The sequence below is a fragment of the Empidonax traillii genome, unplaced genomic scaffold (assembly GCF_003031625.1).
Source record: "Empidonax traillii isolate 1590-97213 ecotype Southwest subspecies unplaced genomic scaffold, ASM303162v1 scaffold322:size1131127, whole genome shotgun sequence".
Lineage (NCBI taxonomy): Eukaryota > Metazoa > Chordata > Aves > Passeriformes > Tyrannidae > Empidonax > Empidonax traillii.
The window spans coordinates 764,039-784,360 of record NW_020955515.1 but is presented as its reverse complement, the minus strand read 5'-3'; the positions used below and the strand labels follow the sequence as shown (position 1 = coordinate 784,360).

The 20,322-nt window shown below is 52.2% G+C and overlaps 1 protein-coding gene across 3 annotated transcripts in view; it reads right to left on the bottom strand.

The window, feature by feature from the left end:
* Positions 1 to 1,478: 1,478 nt before the first annotated feature.
* Positions 1,479 to 20,322, bottom strand: part of SSH2 (slingshot protein phosphatase 2) — a 91,218-nt gene continuing 72,374 nt past the window's right edge. For all 3 annotated transcript variants that reach the window (XM_027891526.1, XM_027891528.1, XM_027891527.1), the window contains 7 exons: positions 19,544 to 19,637; positions 19,287 to 19,415; positions 16,483 to 16,529; positions 14,932 to 15,078; positions 14,106 to 14,306; positions 8,937 to 9,780; positions 1,479 to 7,631 (listed from right to left, as the gene is read on the bottom strand). In XM_027891526.1, the coding sequence (XP_027747327.1) occupies positions 5,673 to 7,631; positions 8,937 to 9,780; positions 14,106 to 14,306; positions 14,932 to 15,078; positions 16,483 to 16,529; positions 19,287 to 19,415; positions 19,544 to 19,637 (3,421 nt within the window). In that variant the 3' untranslated portion in view covers positions 1,479 to 5,672. The remainder of the gene's footprint in view (positions 7,632 to 8,936; positions 9,781 to 14,105; positions 14,307 to 14,931; positions 15,079 to 16,482; positions 16,530 to 19,286; positions 19,416 to 19,543; positions 19,638 to 20,322) is intronic.

The window sequence follows — 20,322 nt, the reverse complement described above, 5'->3', positions numbered from 1 at the left end:
GCACCAAGGGTGGCCGCAGACCCCCCGGTGTGGTGCGTGGGAGCCCCTCTGCACAGCGCTGCGAGGGTCTGGTGGGGCAGGAGAAGCCCCCTGTGTCTTCCTAAACCACTGGGGGGAGAAGAGGGGAGGGTCAGCTTCGACAACCCCAGGCTGCCAAAACCCCGGGGGTCACCTCTGCCCAGGGCTGTGACCCTGCCATGGGTGGCCCCACACCCCGGGGCCAGCCCAGCCCCACAGGGACCATGACCACAGGCTGCCCCTGGGGCTCCCAACACCCACAGGGTCCCCAGCTCCCCCAGGAGAAAGGGATCTGCAAACCCACGGGGTGAGCCCACGTCAGCCCCAGCCCAGGACAGCAGGATGGTTGTACAGGCACATCCAGAAGCCAGATTTGGGATTTAGTGAAGCTCAGCCCCGCAGGGATGCCCTGGTCCAAAGGGATTAAGGGATTGTAGGGCTCAGGGACCAGAGGGAGGGGAGCAGTGGTTCCTGGAAAGGCAGCAAAGCCCTGGACCCTACAAGGGCACCATGTGGAGCTGGACGAGCATTGGCTGAGCGGGCAGGAGGGGGCAGCTGGCAAAAAGGCAGGAAAAACATCCTTGTTCACTCGGCCAAAGGGGTGGCAGGGAGGGATGGGGGTGCAGAGGCACCCCTTGCCTGCCCCGCCCCACCACGGCCCTGGCTCACTCTGCCTTTGGGGATGGAGTGAACCCTGTGTCCCCAACTCCAAGCCACATCCTCAGCAACCGGCCACATAAAACCTTTCCCCAGCTGGTGCTGTGGGGAGCAGGAAGGGATTTGGCACCCTGGAGACAGTGTCAGCCCCACAGCGATGGCCCTGCACCCCTGGCCCCAAACCCTGGTGCCCGCTCAGCCCTAGCCAAGTGGGAAGCTTCAGGGAAGAGGAGACTGAGCCCAAGGAATTTGGTGCTCTCAGTATTCCCTCGCTCACAAGGGCAGTGGAAGCCCACAGAGACCCTTGTGCCACTTTCTTACCAGAATGGGACAGAATACAAGCAAAACATCTCACCAAAGATGGGATTCTTCCCAATGCAAAGATCCACTCGTGCTGTGGTTATTTGGTGCTTGGATTTGGCTCAGCTCCTTGGCTGACCATGGTAGGTCTGGTTCAGTGTCTGGCTAAAACCTCACATCCCTCTTGGAGCTTAAACCCCAGGACCCTCCCACAGCTCTGCCTCCAGCAGTGCAGGGAGGGCACCCACAGCATCCCAACAGCTTTACACACACAACCCCCAGCACCTGTCCTGCAACTGCAGCAGGATCTGGAAGTACATCTTGCTTGGAAGCACAGCTTCACCACCTGGGACAGGACAGACCCATCCTCCCTTCTGTCAGGGGATGTGTGAATACCCCACCCTGACTCACCAGATTCCCACTGCTGCCCTGCGCTCCAAGAGCAGCACAGATCACTCCTCGCCCCCAGCCCTGATCCCCCCAAACAAGGCCACACACCCACGTCATCTTCAAAATAAAGTTTTATTCATTCGGTAACAATAACATCGAATCTGCACATCAGTGCACAAGTTCACATTTAAAAACAGCTGAGCACATCGGTCATAGAGTCTTTAGGGGAAAAGGGGACGATCCCAGCCACCAAGGAAGATCCAGGAGGGGCAGACAGAAGCGCTCCCCTCCCTGGTTTGCAACCTCCCCACCAGATGCCCGGCCCTGGGCGATCCCTACAAACCAGCGCACGGACGTCACATCTCCATAAAGGAAAATAAAAGGCACTGGCACCTTCTCTTGTGCCAACAGAGATCTCTGCAGCGCGCGCTGGCAGCACGTCTGGTGGCACTGCCCGACCCTCCTGCGCCAGGCCAGAGCCTCTGCCCCACACCAGTGAGGGACTGGGGTCCCTCCCTTAGGGAGAAGTGGGGGGGCTTGCGTGGAGCCAGGACCAGATTAAGGCAGGACGCACCGTGCGGGGAGCAGGGACCTGCAGCGGGTATGGCTTCCTCCTGCCAGCGGGCCGGGAGAGCTGCGAGGCTCTTGGAGCTCCCGGGCAGGTGCAGAGCACCGGTGCTCGTGGATTCCAGGCAGCTCACTCCTTCCAGGAGGTCCCCGGAGCAGCCGGAGCTGGGGCGGGTTCCCTTCCACCAGGCCTTTGCTGGCAGAGGGACACGGAGCTAATCCCTGCTCCGTTCAACATCCAAGTGACCCAGAAGCGGCGTCACCTCCTGCCACCCGCTGGGACCGTGCCCCAGGAAAGGGCCGAAAAGGGGGGGAGATTTGTACATGTCACAACTTCTCAAGCAGACCAGACACACACACACACACACACACGCACGCACACGCACGCACACACCACCAAGTGCAACAGAACGCAGTGTAGAACCAGTTTCACGCACACGCAGTCCGTTTGTGCAAGGCTCACACGTTACAGTACGGCCGAGACGGGAGGCGATGGCTGGGATATTGTACAGGAGTCAATGTAAACAATAAAGCGTCCTCCGAGAGGCTTCGCGAGAGACCAAAGAACGGTTGCTTTGTACAAAAATGCCCTTAGAACACGTTTTCTCCTAAAACCCCTCTATCCGCGAGGCTCGGTGGCCGCTGAGCACCCCGGAGGTGCTGCTCCCCAAGGTGCTGAGCGGGGCACAAGCAGCTCTCACGGGGTGGTCACAGGAAGCAGGAGTGAGTCACCACCCTCCCATGAGCCACTAGCATGGAGAAAGGGACAAGTGTCCCCAGGCAGAGACCTCTGATGCCAGGGGCTTGTTGGCTTCATTGCCCAGACACCTGTCAAGGAGGTCCAGGCCCCTCCAGTCCATCCCCTTCCTGCCATCCTGCTCAGAGCCTCCAGACCTCCAAGGCCTTCATCACTCTGCAAGAGAACCACCACCCCTGGCTCCCCCTCTGCCTGCCCACAGCCTTCCCAGAGAAAAACCAGTTGTGCTGGGCCAGAGCCCAGGACAAGAGGACAGCAAAGCACCTCCCTGCAGGGGCCTCTGCCCCTTCGCTGCTCTCCCCAGCTGGAGCACCTGGAGAGCAGCTGAGTATTGGAAGGAAGCAGCATTTCTAGTCTGCATGGAAGACCCTTCCTAGAGGGCATTTCTCCTGAGATCAAGCTGGGCAAAGAAACCCAATCCTCTTCCTCTTCCTCCTCCTCCTGCCTTCTCAAGGGAAAAATTTTACACAGGGCTTTCCCCTCCCCAGCGGATCCTTGTCACCAGGACACAGTGACAGCCAAGCTTGCTAACTCCAACACAGGGCAGGCTTGGTGGCAACCCATCCCTTCTGCCTGCAGAGGGGCAGGCGGGCATGTCCTTGGGGCCAGGAACAGCGGGCAGCAGGGCCTGGGGATGTTTGTGGGGGAGGCAGGGACTGAATCTGCCCTTCAGCAGATGACATGAGCCACTTGGCCTTTCCACAGTGTCTGCCCAGCTCCGGAGCCAGCTGGAGCAGGCTAGGAGAAGCCACATGTCTTTCAGTGTCCCAAAGAAGTAACTGGCTTCCCAGGCCAGGGGTTTAGGTGACTTCTAGTGACTGAAATGGCCTGGGGAGACGTGGTATTTGACCCTAGACAAGGCTGCGCTCCAGCCCGCAGTGAGCATGGGCAGCAACATCCTCCCAGAGCTCAAACTCCTTGGAAAGGGAGGGATAGTGCTCATGGCTGCTGGAGCACAGACCGACTCACAGACCTGTGCCCAGGCTGCAAATCAGCACAGGAGGATCCCTGGGACTTACAGGAGGGCAGCAAGGTGGGATTACCTTGCCAACTGCTACGCTGTCCTCTGCTGCCAGCTGGGGCATCACGGACACCCATTCCCAGGGCAGGCACATGCTGCTTCCCAACACTCCCCAGTGCTCCACTCCTCTCCAGCTCAAGAGGAGTTTGTCCCACCAGAGTCTACAAGGCTCTGCAGCATCAGTGCTGCTTTCCAGGCACAGCCTCGGCTGCTGCTCCTCCCACACCATGTCCTCTCCATGCTGGGCTTCAGCAGCTGGAGCCATTCTGCATCTTCCTTGGGTTTTGTTAGTCCCTGGAGGGCAGGCCTGGGCCCAAGCCAAGAACCAGCTCAGACAGGACCTGCCATGGGACTGCAAACAGGACCCAGAGCTCCCCTGCCATGGCCAAATGCCTTTCCCTCTGCTCCTACAGCACAGGGACAACTTGCTGATACACACAGCTGGAAAGGAGGACCTTTGATTCAGCCAAACTGTTCAGCACTGAACAGTTCACTAGAATTTGGAACAGACCCTTCAAACACAGTTTCTCCAGGGAAGCAAGAACCTGCAGAATGGCTTGGAACCTGCTGACAGCTTCCCACATCTGACTGGCACTTCTGCAACGCAGCTTCCAGCAGGAGGGAGACAGGCAGAGACAGTGGGATAACGGGGATTCACACAGGACTGAAGGAGAAGGGACACATTTGGCAAAGGCTGGCATCGAGGCTCACTTCTCGAAAGGGAAGACAGCTTACAACGTCAAATCCACTCCCATGTCTGTGCAGATCACAATGAACAGCACTGAGTTTGAATCAGGTGGGTTTGTTTTCCAGTTTACAGAATGCAGTCTTGCCCTTTTTTTAAAAAAAAAACCCCATAGAAACAACAACAAAAAACCCCCCCTCATATAAATATCATATATACAATTGAGGCAAAAAAAAAAAAAAAAAGAAAAAAAAGAAAAAAAGAAAAACTTCCAGAAAACATCTTCCCTCTGGGTTGAGAGTTAGGAGTGACAGCAGGGAGGACAAAGCTTTGAATTAAGGGCAACAATTGTGTAACAACGGTAACAGGTCGAGGTTTGGGAGCAACCAGAAATGCCTGTGAGCACAGCAGATGGGAGAGGAAAACTCAGGCAGCACAAGAACAGCTTTTGGGCAGAGGGGAGGCAGCAGGAGGGCAGAGGACAGATGATATGGCCATGAACTTGGAAGGCCCACAGCAGTATTCAAGTAATGGGAGGGTTAAAACCCTAATGAGGTGTTTGTTTTAAAAGAACACTCTGACTTTGGGGGTAGAGGTGAGCTTGGCAGCTCATGGAGGAGCTCTGCCCCACCTCACCACAGAGCAGGGCTCTGTGTGCCCCACGGCAGGTGAGCAGTGCAGGTCTCGGTGCTGCCCATCCCTTGGGAGGATTTACCCCCATGTGCTCCTTTTTGGGAAGCATCAGCTGAATGGAGCCCGGGGAGGGCTTGTCCTGAAGCAGCTTTGTGAGGGACCTGCCAGCATGGTGGAGTTCCAGTTTGCAGAAATAAAAGGCCAAACAAAGGGACCTTGGCACAGCCTTCACATTTACAGGGGCTCCCACCCCACCAACTGCCCAGCACCATTTCAAGGCATGGGGAGAATTCAAGTTAGGAACTAGGATCTGGTTCTAAGCACAACTCCACCTTGCCAAAGCTAGCCAACATCAGTTTTCGCCTGATAAAGGTGTTCTTTTAAAACAAACAAACATAAAAACAAACAAACAAAAAAGAACATTTGAGGTTATCTGAGTTAAAAAACTTAAAAAAACCCAAACAGTCCTGCAGTCAGAGTCACACACAGAAGAACCAACCCACACCTACATGCGCCAGGAACAGTAAAATGACAATATATATAAAATTAACCAGTAAAGTGCATGTTCCTTATATTACACCTTCCCCTTGCGTGAAAGCAACACCACGGGTTCTGAGTAAGAAATCACAGCCAAGGGCCCGAGATCACATCGTGTTGTAGAGGGGATTGGTTGTCCGCTTTTTCTCATTGGTCTTTTTGAGCCTCCTCAGAGGGTGAGTTCTCCCGTGCTGCTGCCGAGCTGCGACAGCCAGACCTTGAGCTGGAGACAAGGAGTCCAGGAGCTGCACCTGGAGCAGCGGAGGGCCCTCCTCGGAGCTAGTCCACGTCGGGTCCGTGCTGGGACACAAACTCTGCTGGCTGGAGCCGCACTCTTTGGCGTACTGAGCCAGCGGCCTCTCCACCGGCTTGCTCTGGGCAATGCACTCGGCTGTTCTGAGCTGTTCCACAAAATGCCTGGTGGGCTCTGGGGAGGAAAGGCGATGCTTTCCACACATGCTTTCCGAGCCCCTCTCCAACCTTCCCTCGCAAAAGCCTCGACCGAGGGCAACGCAGGTGAGAAGCACCGGGTTGGCATCGGAAGAGGCTGAGGTTGACTCCCTCTCGCACAAGTCATCCTTGGAAAGGTCCAGGCAGTCCAGCTTGGCCAAGGATGCCGAGCGTTTCATGTGGGAGGGTGTGGTGAGCCCTGCATGCCGGATCCGAGCCTCTATTTCCTTGGCTCGCTGCTTGACCAGCCCGGGGCTGCTGCTGCGCTCCTCCACGCTGCGGCTGCTGGAGCTGTGCGGGAGGCTGTAACACAGGAACGAGATGTCCAGAAGGTCCATGTTTTCGGCATGCTGGCTGGTGAAGTCCTCACTGCTCAGCTGCCTTGAGATGCTGTCGCCGCCCCCGCAGAGAGGTTTGGGTCTGTCCCTGAAGGGCAGAGTCGCATCTCCCTCGACGCCACACGGCGTGACCGGCTCATCGTCTGTACCCGTGCTCTGCTCAGTGACGCCTTCCAGGTGAATTATATAGGGATAAGGAGAGCGGTCGAGGCTGGCTGAAGGTGTAGAGGTCACCTGGGCAGAGGGAGAGGCAGCACCGAGGTGAGCAGATAACCCACCACCTTCCACGCTGGGGCTGCCCGCAGTGAGGGGGGCCTGCTTGCGTAACGTGTGCTCCGGCGGTGAGAGATCCTCCAGAGCTCCGAGACAGGTTGGAGCCTCCTCCAAGCACACTGAAGGGTTCAAGTTTTCATCTAAAGATGGGGTGGCTGTGGCCAGCCCGCCCTGCTCACAGCTTATGTCGGGGCGCTGCTCTGCAGACTTGACCGTGGGAGTGTATTCGATGATTTCCACTCTCTTTGGGAGGAGGGAGGGCAGGGGCGGCTCCTCCGTCCCATCCAACGAGACCACTGTCCTGTGCTCCTGCGCCACTCCCTCCTGCCCTGGGCTGGGCTCTGCAGCAGGGGGGGTGAGGGGTGCAGGCAGCTCTGCCCCGGGAGGCAGCAGAGGCTCCTCAGTGCCCGGTACCTGCGCCCTGTCACCCTCCGGAGCCGGCTCCAGGGGCGGCTCCTCGCTCTTCCCCCGCGGCAGGAGCTCGGCAGCAGGAGAGTCGTTCCTGGAGTTCTTGCGGGTGGGTAAGGTGCAGACGGGGGGTGTGTGCTGGTGCTCCTGCTCCTGCCTCAAGCGCTCCTCGAACTCCAGCGTGGCTCGCCGGACGGAACCGGGGCACCACTTGGGCTCAGGGTTGGTGGAGCCACGAGGCTCCTGCTGCTCCCCCGCAGAGCCGCTTTCCTCCAGCTCTGATTTACCGGAGGATGGCTGCAGGGAGGGGGCAGCTTCTTGTTCAGCTGGCAGAGGGTCCTTCTCCTTTTCCTGGTGTCCAGCACAGGTTCCTTCACTCTGTTCCACCCTTTCCAATGCCCAAATGGCCTCCACTGGCAGGTCGTGCACCGTGTTCCTCTTTGGTGTCTGGCTGAGGTTGGCTGAGACCTCTTTCTGCTGGGCAGGTCCTGCTCCCTGGTTGATTGACTCGATCTCTGTGATAATTTCCTTCACAGAAATGGCATTTTCCGAGTGGGATCTCGTGAGATGACCTGCACTAGGCAGCTCAGGGACCTCCTGCAACACACAAACAGGAAAATTACAAAGTGGATCAGCTGTGCTAACACAGCGCAAACAGTAGCAGCTTAAAGGAGACAGGGGTACACATCCCAAAGGAACAAAAAAGCATGTGCCAGTGTGTGGAGATGGATCACAAGGGCAGTGATCACTAATGTAGATGCATTACTGCGTCTGGGACTGAATTTAACATATTCTAGGCTGAATTTTCACTATTTTCACTTACACTGACACTTAAGAACTTCTATCTAATTGTCTTAAACACCAAGGAAAGTTTAGCCTTTTCTTTTTTTTTTTAATAAAGAAAAATCCAAAAAAGGATCCTAACAAAAAAGATCCTAACAAAAAGAATCCTAATGCTGCTAGAAGTGCAGTTTTGAACTGAAAACACCACAGATTCTGCTCACGTACAGAGTGAACAGAAGTACAGCAAAAAGAATGACCAAGTGTTGAAACGCTCTGGTTTCCCGGAGGAAAATGGCCAGAGAGGCTCCCCATCCCCACAGACACTGCCAAATCACTGGAGAGAGCGTTGCCCTATTATATTTGGAAGAGCCTTATTGCCTCACATGGAGATGGAAAGGATTCAAGCAATGCAGCGTGGAATTTAAATAAGAGAGGCTCCCAGAAAACGATGGCCCCGGACATCATCAATCCCTGTGAGAGTCCTGGAGGCTGAAAAGCAATTACCTAAATTTAGAGGTTACTAAATTTTGTTCAGGACCATCTCTCCACCCAGGAGAGAAGTGAGCCACGACATGCCCAATCCCATCACTCCAGATCTGGATGGGCTTATTTCTTCCTCCAGCAGTTGAAGCTCTACATCTGCCTTGATTTACTACCCTAGTGCTGGTGCTTCCCAACCAGGGAAAGGCACCAGTTTTGCCCCATTCTTTGGTGGATTTCTCAAGTCAGACAAATATCCGTGCAGGTTTGGGACACTGGCTGGGCTTGGCCTTGCAGGGTCCAGCTGCATTAGTGGGTCAAGTCCCACCTTTCTGCTCTCCTCATGCAAAACTCAAAAATAAGTTTCTCATGAGAACAGCACAGCAGGTCAGGTCAAGGTCAGCTCAGCCACGGCCCTGCCAATGCCAGCAAACTGATGTTTAAGGAAAAAGTGCAGAAAAGGGCAAGTATCTAAAAGTGAAGGAATAGTGAAGCATCCAGCAATCCCTTCCCAAATAGCTACCCTGTCCAGTGAAAGCAGAGCTATAACATCCTATCCACAGCCTCCCCCCAGCAGGAGAACTGCCCATGGATAGGTTTGAACAGCAGTTCCTATAAAAACAAGCAAGTTATTTTAACCTTTTGTTGTTCTTCATCTGTGGAAGAGTCATCAGATGCCTGAGGAGAGTTTCCAGGGCTGTTCCTTCGAGCATCTGCACCCCCATCAGCAGCAGGTGGCACTTCCAGCACAGGCACCCTGGAGACCCCGTTCCTTCCACTCCCTTGTTCCTCCGGCCTGGAATGGGAGCAGGTGCGAGACCGGCTCTCCTGGGAAAGCTCCACGAATTTCTCCAAAGCGCTGAAGAAATCGATCCTGTCTGTACTGAGGTCTGTCCCTTCGGGCTGAGGATTCTGTTGGAGACCCGGGGAATTTTGGTTTGGGGATTGAGGAGAGTCTTTTAAGCATGAAGTGAACTCTTCCATGGGAACCAAGTGCACGTTCATGTCAGGCTTAAGGGCATCTTTTTCTAGATCGTCCACTGTCAAATCAGGAAACTCCGTTATTTCCAAGGGGTGCTGGAGCTGCATTAAGGCCTCAGAAGTATGGCAGTTATCAGGGGGGACAGAGTCCACACAACACCCCGCCGTGCAACCATTGATATTGTTCAGGTTCAGCTTGTCCTCCATCTGCTCAGCGTGCAAGTCTCGGCATGTAAACTCTAAGTGGATCCTTCTCTCCTTTACACACACGTCCTCGATCATGTTTGCGTCCTCGGGGGGCTGCTGCTCCCTGTCCAGCTCAGCCGAGTAGATGGGAGACATGGGCTGCTGGTTGTCGTTGGTCTTCGCCTCCGAGATCTGGTCGGCTGAGGTGGTGATCTCCTTCTTGTTCAGCTCCAGCCCAGACTTGCAGATGGGCTCGTGATGATCCGAGAGGTCGCTGTCGGAGTGCGAGCGCCACAGCTTGTTGTGCCGCTGTTTGCTAAGGGCAAGGAAAGCAAATGAAAATATTGAGGAGTTTTCATGTACCAGACCCAGACCCACCTTGTTCTAAGAGGACACAGCCTACAGGAAAAGCCATGCCAAAGTACTGGAGTCACTGACCACAACTGCAGCTTCACCTCAATGGTTCAGGGACAAACCTGCTGCTGGAGAAGTTGGTCCAATAAAGAGTCACTTTCCAGGAGCTAAATCCCATGGCTCTATTCTGTTCCACACACAACTATTCTCCAGCAATGCTGGATCAGTTCACCCAACAAATGCAGTGTTTAATCAACTACAGAATTTGGTCCTTTCTCAGTCAGCAAGCATTCTCCATTTTCTAGCAGGTGAGCCATGACCAGAAGAGACAGGATCCCTCGTCCTGGATGCAAGTGGGTACTGGACACTGAATAAACTCCAATGTCTCTCATGGCTCCTTCTTTTGAGTGGCTTCAGTGATCAATAACTGGCTCTGGTGACCTAGGGCGAGGGTGGGGTGAGCGGGCGTGGGCACGTGTAAAACACACAAGACATCCTCAACAGTAAACAAACAGCGCAAACCACCACCCACCTTCCAGAGGAAGGAAGCTCAAGAGTTCTCCCACTCTTGGAAAGCCCCTTTAGGAAGGTCTGAACAACTGCCAATGGCATTGCATCACCCTCTTCAGTTCCACCTGCCAAAAACCCCAGCCCACGCACCCGGGCTTACAGAGAGCCCCGGAGGCGACTTCTCGCCCTGAAACCCCAGAGCTCCCCCACTCTGCCAGGGTTTGCCGAGTGGCCACTGCCAGAGGGATGTGCTTCCACCCATTGCCCCTAGGAGGAACACAGAAACCACAGAAACCTCCGTGGATCTGCAGGAGGCCTTGCAAAACCCCTCAGCACCTTTCTAGCGTGAGCAGGCGCTCCCAGACACATCCAGTAAGTTAATTAACAGATGCTACTGAGCTAATTAACATGTGTCAGTTTAGCTGTGGGTGCCCAACAGCTAAGGAGAATGATCCACTGTAGATTTAGCTTTCCAACCCCACAGTCAGTGACAACCTTCACATGTGACACGGGGCAGAACCAGGTCCTTTCAGAGGAGAAGAGGGTCAAGATCAGAGGCCAAAGACACTGCTCCGGGGTGCACAAGCTCGCTCTCTATTGGGTTTTGGAGCACAGTTTGACACTGGCAGCAGGAACAGGCTTCTCCTTGAGGCAGGTTCTTGCTGGGGCTCTGTCTGGAGTGTCAAAGATCTCTGCTCATATAACCCGGAGAGCTGTTGATGTTTTTTGAGGGCCCTTCAGTGCTCAAAGCCAGCTCTCTGCAGCACATCTGATTTCAAAAGTCAAAATTGCCCTTGTGTGTGAACAAACCAAAACTGCCTGGCACCGATCCTGAGTATCAAAACAGATGTCAAGCACCACTGGGAGAGGTGTGCTGTGTTCGCTTCCAACCTCACACTTCCTCCAGTCTTACAGCGCGCAGGAGGTGCCTGAAGCAGGGTCAGAGAACAGGAGCCCACGTCCCTTCCTAGAGCCCACAGCCGCCTCTTGACTTTCCTGGGCAACATTCCTGGTGCTTGTGCCCACACCAGCTTTGGAGCAGGAGCCCCCCACACCTCCCACCAGCTCTCTAGGCTGGGATATAAAACTGCTGTTGATTCACGAGCTGCACAAGGCACTGGAGATACAGACACTGTTTTCCTGTAACTTATCCATAACTAATAACAGAAACAGGCTTGGCTCAGCCTTGCTGTGTTTATCAACAGAGGGAGGGGACAGTTTAACGAACCCCAGGAAGTATGACTGTCCCAAAGAGCAAAACATGCTTGTTGTTGTGACTAAAAGCAGGCAGGGGGTTTTCATTTTACAGCTGGAAAACATATCCCAGTTGCTATAACCCCAACACAAAACCGTAACTAGATAGTGCGAGCACATGGCTGCCCTCACATACCTTCCCCCTGAAATCGGAGCAGTCACATGAGCGTCAATCTGTTGTGTTTTTGTTTTTGTTTTGTTTTTTTACCTGTCCTGGAATACCACAGCAATAAACAAGGCAGCCAGAGGGCAAAGATAACACAGAGAAGAAAGATGGAAAAAAAACAAAAAAAAAAAGGCAGTTTGGAGCTGAGAGAGGAAATAAAGAGGGACCATTCCTGCAGCACGTAGGGGCCATTCCTTGCTTCAGTGAAGCTTCATTTACTGCAGGCTTTTTCATCCTACACAGATGTAATGCACTGCTCCTGCATTTTTTAAAGCCTCACAAGTAATCCTGTTTGTGCCATTGTTCAGGGACTTGCCGAGTAGGTCAGGAGCAGTGGTGTGCTTCAGTGGGAGGGGAGCCACACACCACATGAATGACGGCAGCAAAAAAGATTTACCTCTGAAAAATAAAATACTAGGAAGCAGGGAAAACAATAATCCCTGATCAAAACGTTTGTAAAAGGGTGGCTTTGCAGGTGTGCCAGACCAGCAGGGCTGATCACAGAATCACAGAACATTATGAGTTGGAAGGGGCCCACAAGGATCTTCAAGCCCAACTCTTGAGTGAATGGCCCCTCCAGGGACTGAAGCTACAACCTTGGCACTATTAGCGCCAGGCTCTAACCAACTGAGTTAATCTCAGGCCGTGCACGTGAGACACCACCTGCTCCCAGCCCAGCACTCCTCACAGGTGTTCACCAACCTGTTATTGGTGTGTTTTTCACATCTAAAAAAGTTCTTTTTCTCCATCCAGTCCATCCCAGTGAGATCCAGTTTCCCAGTCTGCTCAGTGCACACCACACTGCTCGGGTCATCTCTAGCTCAGAGTTGGCACTGACCTTTAGGGACTGGTGCCAGCAGCATGTTTGGTGTCACGAGGCACCAAAGGCAGGTGTGGTGTCTGTCTCAAAGGGTTTCAGTCCAGAAGAGCATGATTTTTAAAAATATCTATTCCACTGTCATCTATCCTGAGACTTGATACTACTTGGCTGCTTTTTAGAGAGAAAGAGGGTCATTATGGCAGTCAGTGTTTGGGGAGCAGGGGGAGAGGAAGACGGGCACGGGAGGAGGTAGGGGATGAAGATCCTGTGGATGCACCTGGTCAGGAAATAAACTGGGAGGAGCTCTCAGGTGGCTAATCTGTGCAGAGAGGGAAAGAGGAAGCACACTTCAGTGATGGGGGAGATTACACCAAAGGTTTGGTGTAAAAACTGGAAATCCAAACCTGGCCCAGCAGCAAAGACAGCTGGACTGCTGGGAGCAGGTGGAGAGCAAAGGAGCAAGGATATTTCAGTAGAATGAAAGTGAAAGGAGGTATTTGCAAGTGGGTAGAACAGACATGAAGGGACAAAACCAAGCAGGGGACAGAGGCGAGAAGTGTGCCCTAAAGGGAGCACCTGAGTGCCCGAGCTGCTGTAAAGAACAGCATATAAAACATGTAGATGTGGCACTTGAGGACAGGGTTTAGTGGTAGGCTCGGCAGTGGTGGGGGTATTGGTTGGACTCCATGATCTTAAAGCTCTTTCCCAACCTAAACGGTTCTACAATAAGCAGGCACCTTCCAAGAGCACCAAGAAGCTCTGAAATTTACTATTTACTTTGGTCCAAACCTGCCAAGAGCCACCCCCTGTGGCAAGAGGCTCAGCTTGGGTAATTCTGCTCCCTGGAAAAGCACACCAGGATCCCAAACAAAATACCGTAATCTGGCGGAACAGAGCATCACTACCTCCTTCCAGCTGATCACGTGAAGACATTGCTTAACACAGCTTAGAAACATGCAGTATTTATGTCTTTCTGCTAGTCAGGTGATAGGCCTGGGATTACAACACACTTGCCCATACCCAGGCCCAGCTCCAGACCAGCTTCAGGACTCCAGGCAGGAATAAACACCGCTGTTGCAACGCACAGAACACCCTGTCCCCTCCCCTCACACCGACACTTACCCAAGGGATCTAAATAAAACCAGACCAGCTGCTGAGGAGGGGCATGTTCAACAGGGAGCTGCGAGGCCGCGATGGAGACAAAGCGAGATCCCTGCCAAGTGATGTTACAAGCAATAGGGACATCATTTATCTCTGCTGGAGTCTGCACAGCTCTGAACGCTGCACTCGGATGGCTCTTCGTGGGATGCTACTACTCTCCAAAAAACCGACATCCCAGAAGTCAGAGAGCCTCCTAAAAACTCTTTGTTACACCCGTTTTCCCAGGCTCAGCTGAGATAACCCACGTAAACAGAACACTGTAATTCCCAGGGCGATCCCGAGCTTACATAACACAGCGATGGAATCTCTAATTAAAACGACGGAGTCAGCCATTTAAGCATTAACGTGGATAATCAGGATCACTCCTTCCACTCACCTGGCCAGCAGGATCCCTTGGTACTCCTCCAGCTGCCGCATGAAGCTGGGGTTGGGCTTGGTGACGGTGCGTCGTTCCTTCACGTAGTCGTACGCCCTGTCCAGGTTCCAGCCGTATTCCTTCATGGCATAGGCGATCACCGTGGATGCCGAGCGGCTCACTCCCATCTTGCAGTGCACCAGGCACTTAGAACCATTTTTCCTGAAGCAGAACACAGACAAAGGAGGATCATTAAACAGAAAATATGGCTTCTGAGAAGCTTAAGGAAACAGCAACTTCTTTGTCAGAGCATTATCAAGTGCATTTTCAACACTCTGGCCACAGATGAAGTCTGGGATGTGATCTGATAATCCAATTTACAAACTAGAGCAAGACCCACAAAGATGAAAAACAAGGTCTTTTTAATATTCTTAACAGATTCTTTTTTACAACAGCTCTTCTGAAGCTGTTATTGCAAAGTGGACAAACATACACTTACGAAGACCTCTAATTATTCCAAATAAAAAGAGCACCTATACCACAAACATGGTGTCACAGTTTAGAAACACAACTGTAGAAGATACTGAGCAGTTCAGGGCAGCCTCTAGCACAGAGATGTTCTTCTACTGCAAACTTCTGACAGCATGTTATTAGGTTTGTCAAGTGGCTGAATGAGAACCAACGTTGCCTTAACCCTCACTTAGTTAGGAGACAGAAAACTACAAAATGAGAATGTTTTGATTCTAGGTAAGCAAGGAGGAAAAGCAGTTATGAAAATCAGCAGGAAGATATAAAATGCTTAGTATACATCTTCTAAATGTGTGTGTTCTGTCCCGAAACAACTTACTTCGCCTTGGAGATGAACTTGTAGGTGTCATTCCAATAAGCCAGAAGATCTGTTGCTTCTTCATCGTAAACACGAATATTGTGGTATTCGAAGAGCCCAGGGAAGAAGTTGTCTATCTCTCGAGTCACATTCAAAATATACCTCACCCTGCATGGAAACAGAGAAACACAGCAAGTTCAGAGATGTCACAATGCTCCACTGCCCCGCCTCTCTTTGCAAGGGGCATTTGAAAGCGCAGTCTCGAACAAACTTCCTGGGAAACCAGGAATTAATGTCTAGAAGCAGCTTTTAACACAGACAAAAGTTTTGCTGAGCAGTTTAGAGCCTGATAACAAGGCTGCCATCCATCCTGGACAGAAACTTCCTCTGCACTACGTCAGGTAACACTGCCCACCACCTCTGTTCTCCATGTCAGCAACACCTGTGCCACAGGAGCCCCTGCACAGACTGTTCATTAAGTGTCTGCACACTTTCTTAAAGCCCCTTTGTGAATCTCTCCTTCTGCTCCATCAAAAACACAAGAAGATGGAAGACATAAGCTGTTAAGCAACACCACAGCTAAACAAATGCACAAAATAACCACAGAGAGATGTAACAGACAATAAGCCACCGGGGAGGATTTATTTCTTATCCCTAAATTTTTCTGGAAAGGAAACTGCTTGAGAAAGCACATGGTATTTATGTACACTACACTCAGTATTTTTAGCCCTGAGGGTTACTCGTAAGATGCTTATGAAATGCACTCATGCTGGGATATCAGACAGAACAAGGGCACTAGAAGGGAGTGACATCCCTTTTCCCAAGCAGGTATGAGAGTGCTGGTAACCAAGTAGGACCGGTTGGACTCAAGGAAACAGCAGGAGACCCTGAGCTCCACGAGAGGAGTCACTTTTGCCAGGCTGAATTTCTGAGGTACAGAGGTGTGCTATCAATTCAGCAGCATGATTACTTTTTTCCACTGGATTGGCACAAATAAGCCAAACCCATAAATAACGGTTTCATTGCAAAATCTTAGCGCTTAGATCCACCTGGCCCTAGAGGAGGACACTTTAAGCTTAAGCTTGAAAGGTAGAAAGGGCAGGAGCCAGAGGAGCCCATCAGGGCTAAGCCTGAGAGCTACAGGACTTTACTTCCCAGTGGGCCCCACTCAAAGCAGCGAATGCTCTTTTCCATATTTTCCTTCCTGCCGCAGTCCGGAGGTCCAGACTCTGAAGCGCCTCCGTAATCAGTCCAGAACAACGGGCTGGGGCCGAGGGCACGGAGCCAACTATGTTCAGTAATTGTAGCTTTTTACTACTTATAGCTGTCAGATTGCTGCCTTCCTTTGTTCTCCTTGGGGACGTTAGTCAAGGTCAGGGAGGAAGGTTTTTTTACTCTAAGGGTGCCTGTTTGTGGGACAGGGAGTTTGCAGGAAGCAAGAGCTTGTTTGGGTCTGTAAGCCCCTTAGTAAGACTGAGGTTACACACACCAGGTATGGAACAGAGCTTGTTGCTCAGACAAGTGTTAAGGCCAGGCTTCTTGCTTTCAAGCTGATGGCCTGAAGCTACTTACCCTCTGTTCTGCAAGTCTTCCAAATTGGAGGCGTTCCATTCTGAGCCCTGCAGGGAAAAGATGCAAAGGGATACATCAGACAGAAGGAAGGCATGGCCAGGCAACTGGTGCAGGGAGAGATTGCCACCACTGAACTGGAGGAGGAAGGGGGCCAGCCAAGTGTTGGATAACTGGGGGTGTTCTGAGTGCAGGGGTACACAGAAGAGCGGTAACAGGGCTGATGTTCAGCACCTCTCGCCCTCAAAACCAGATCTGCTCCGAAACAAGAAGCAGCTCTGCAAAGCAGGAGCCCAGCACCGTATGCTGGCACTTCCTGCAAACTGCTGACAAATCAACCTCGGCAAGACAAGACCACTCCACCCTTTCCCTGGAGGCTGCTGCCAGCTCTGCCCCACAGAAGAGAAACTGCCTGCATTTAAAAGCCATCCAGGTGCTCTTTATAAATGAAACAGCCATCTCACACATCAAAGGCAGCAACACCATAAGCTCACTTGGGTCACACCTCTCGATGTTCAAAGCCTGTGTGAGCAGGGAAATGAACACTTTTAACCCTGGCTAGCTAAGCCTCTTCTCTGCAGCACACATGGGCCTCCAAGCTGCTCGCTTCCTGCTCAAACATGAACCTGACTGAGGACAAAACCACTCTTCCTTCAAACTTTAGGGTGCAAAAACATCTGCTTTCCCAGCCTTAAAACGGCTCCCAAATGGAAAAATGGTTCAGATGGAGCAAGCAACAGGGAACCAGGCAACCGTATCATCAGTGCAGAACAGCTCTGCTCGTGGCTGCTCCCACGGCACAGGCTTCCACATTGCCCCAGGGCCAGGAGAGGCACAGCCAGGCCCCTGGAGCACACCCAACATCAGCCTGAGAGCCAGAACATCCCAGGCTTGCAGCAGCAGCAGTGTCCACCCAAAGGATGGGTTGCTGCTTGCCCAGAAAGTCTGCACAGGCACCCCGAGTCTGAGATGGAGGAGCTCCAAGAGCTCTGACTCACAGACACACACTCACATCCCAGGCAGCCCTTGCAGATAATTCCAAGCACTCACAGTGTGTCCAGGAGAACACACACAGGAAAGGGCCATGGTACTGTTCTGGCAGCTGCTGGGGACAAGTCTGTGGCCTTTTCTTGGCATTTGAGGAATACAGCACACAAAAATCAACTGGTTCTTCCAAAAACCAAACTACTTCCTAAGAGAAACCATCGTAATGAAGACACCATTCAAGGGTTTGAGCAGAACAAAGGGGCAAATGTTACATGCCATGGTAGCCCAGATTTCAACAGAATCCAATGACTTCAGCCACAGATCAGGTCAACTCCAGCATGATCCAGAGCTGTGCATGATCTGAAGAAGGACTACATGGGTTCTTGCTATCTGCCAACATATTTTGATCACATTTACCCAAGCCCCCCAGACTCAGCTTCATGTTGTCTCTTTCTAGACTAGGAAGAGTAATTTAATTCAGGCCTGGGAACCACCAGTTTCCACAGGTACACAGAACAATGCTTTAGGGGTGAAAGCTTTTTCTCCTGGCCTTTGATCCACAATTACCAACAACATCAGGTTCTCTTTTTTCCTGCCTAATTGTTTCAGCACTCCCGAAGTGGGATCCCACAGGGCTCCTGCCTCCACCTGGAAAGGAACAGCTCCTTGCCTTCCAGAGCCCTCACGGGCAGCAGACACGCTCCTGAGTGAAGGTGGTGCCCAGCCCCAGCAGCACTGCTCCTCACCGCAGCAGCTGCTTTGCAAATACTTCTATTCCACACATTAGCCACAGCTCTTCTCCTTGGTGCTGCCTCCAAGCCTTGTTTTAAGGTCTTCCTCCCATTAAATGCACTCAGAGCCAAGACTCCAAGCCCTGCAGGGGACCAAACTGCCTGTACAGCTTTTGAACAGCACCATAAGCCTGTAACAGGTCTCTCTCTCCTTATAACACGAGAAAAAAATCCACTGCATCGTAGGTACTTAAAGTTTCCTGGCTCCACCCCAGCGTGATATCCTGGGAGTGCTCACGTTAACACAGACCATCCCTTCTGAGCTGGAGACTGGGAGAGGCCCTCTCCACTTGGAAAGACCAGCTGGTCCAAGAGGAACAGCTCTGTGTAAAGCTGAGCCAACCTCACAGGCCAGGCAGCCCAACCAAACCCGCGTCCGTGGCTCCGGGGCTGGGAAATCCAGCGGAGCGCTGACTCACCAGAAGGAGCTGCAGCAATTAGACAGGCCCTAGCAGCAGTGAAAGGCAACCAGGCAAGCAAAACATTAAACAGCAAAATGTTTATGTTTCCTTAAGTGACTTATCTCCAGGATTCTTTGTTATGCTCCTCTGTTCCTCCTGGATCCCATGAGCTCTGAGTTTTCCATGTTACAAGAGCATCATTCCGCCTGAGTGTCACACAGCTCTCCCCGACACTGCCCTCCCTCTTTGCTGTAGTTATGCCCTTCCCAAACCCATATATAATGCAAGAACTAGGTGTATGGGTACTCTGGGCAGTTAAAGCCACAAAACTGGTCTTGTATCAATGGAAACAGCCCTGAAAAATAGAGTTAAGATTTTTTCCCTTCCATCCTCTAGTGACAGGGTCTACAGCTTGGCTGGTGCTATATGGCTATATTTGGCAAAAAAACAGCCAAAAAGCTGCTCTTGTTCAGCAGTACTAGTGTCCTGCTTAAGAGAATGTGACCCCAGGATCAACCAATCTCTCCTTCAGAATTCCTTTAACTTCCTCCAGAGGCCCCTGTGTCAACCAAGACACAGAGAGGAGCGCGTTAGGAGTGCCTGCTCTTGAATTCACTGTCAGACTTACCAAAAAGACATGATCAAATATCTGTGTGGGGCTGTCCATCTGCCCGAGGATCACTATCATTTCATTGTCAATGAACTCCTTGAACTCCCGCAGGTTACACACCATCTGCATCTCCAGCTCGGTGCGTATCTGGATGGGGAGGAGGGACACAAGGGAGACACGTGAAGATTTTGTTCTGACCTTTCCCCGTGGCACGAGGCAGAGAGCTCTCTAGTTTGCACGACAGCACTTCCAGTGCCGCTCCCTCCACCCCTCACCTCTTTTGATGTGATGTTCTCCAAATCCTTCTGCATCATGATCTCCCTTAACTTGGTCTTAATGAGCCGTTCCGTGCGTTCCCGCTCAGTTGGGCTAATCAGAAGAAAGCAACAGAGTCACTGTGAGGGGAAACAAACTGGACTCATGGCACTTTTAAAATCGGTATTGTACACACTGGATACTCTGTGGAGTCTCAGATTCCCACTCTACTCCCCCCCACCATGTTCTCAGCTGCAGGGAATTCAGGTGACTGTAAAGCCCGGTTTAGATTCCCAGTTGTGTACGAAAGACACCAACTGAAGGCCCCTAATCCATTGTAGTCATCCAGAGAACCTCTGGTATTTGGTAAAATTTAAATTGGGAAGGCTGCATTATACCCTCTGGAGCAATATCTAAGCCGCTCCCTACCTTTCTTGGAAAGGTAACAGCTCCAAAACTCCTTACATGGAGAGACAAGGGCAGCTAAGCCTCTGCATTCCTGCCGCCCCTGCTGCCAGGGGCCTTATCACCAGCTGCAAAAATAGCCTGACTAACACCAGGGGAAGCTGCAGCAGAGCAGCAGCACAGGGCTGGCTCACCCAGCATCTCTAGAAGAGACCCAGCAGTGACATCTTGCACCACCTTTCCCTTTCTCTGGAAGGCTGCCAGGATGGAGACGGCACAGGCATCGCAGAAGTGTTCAACTGGTGGTTCACAAATAAAAACCAAAGTTCCTGGTCCTTTTAACCTCACTCATTATTTCAGGACTCAATTAGCAGAATGCTGTTTTAAGTGTCCC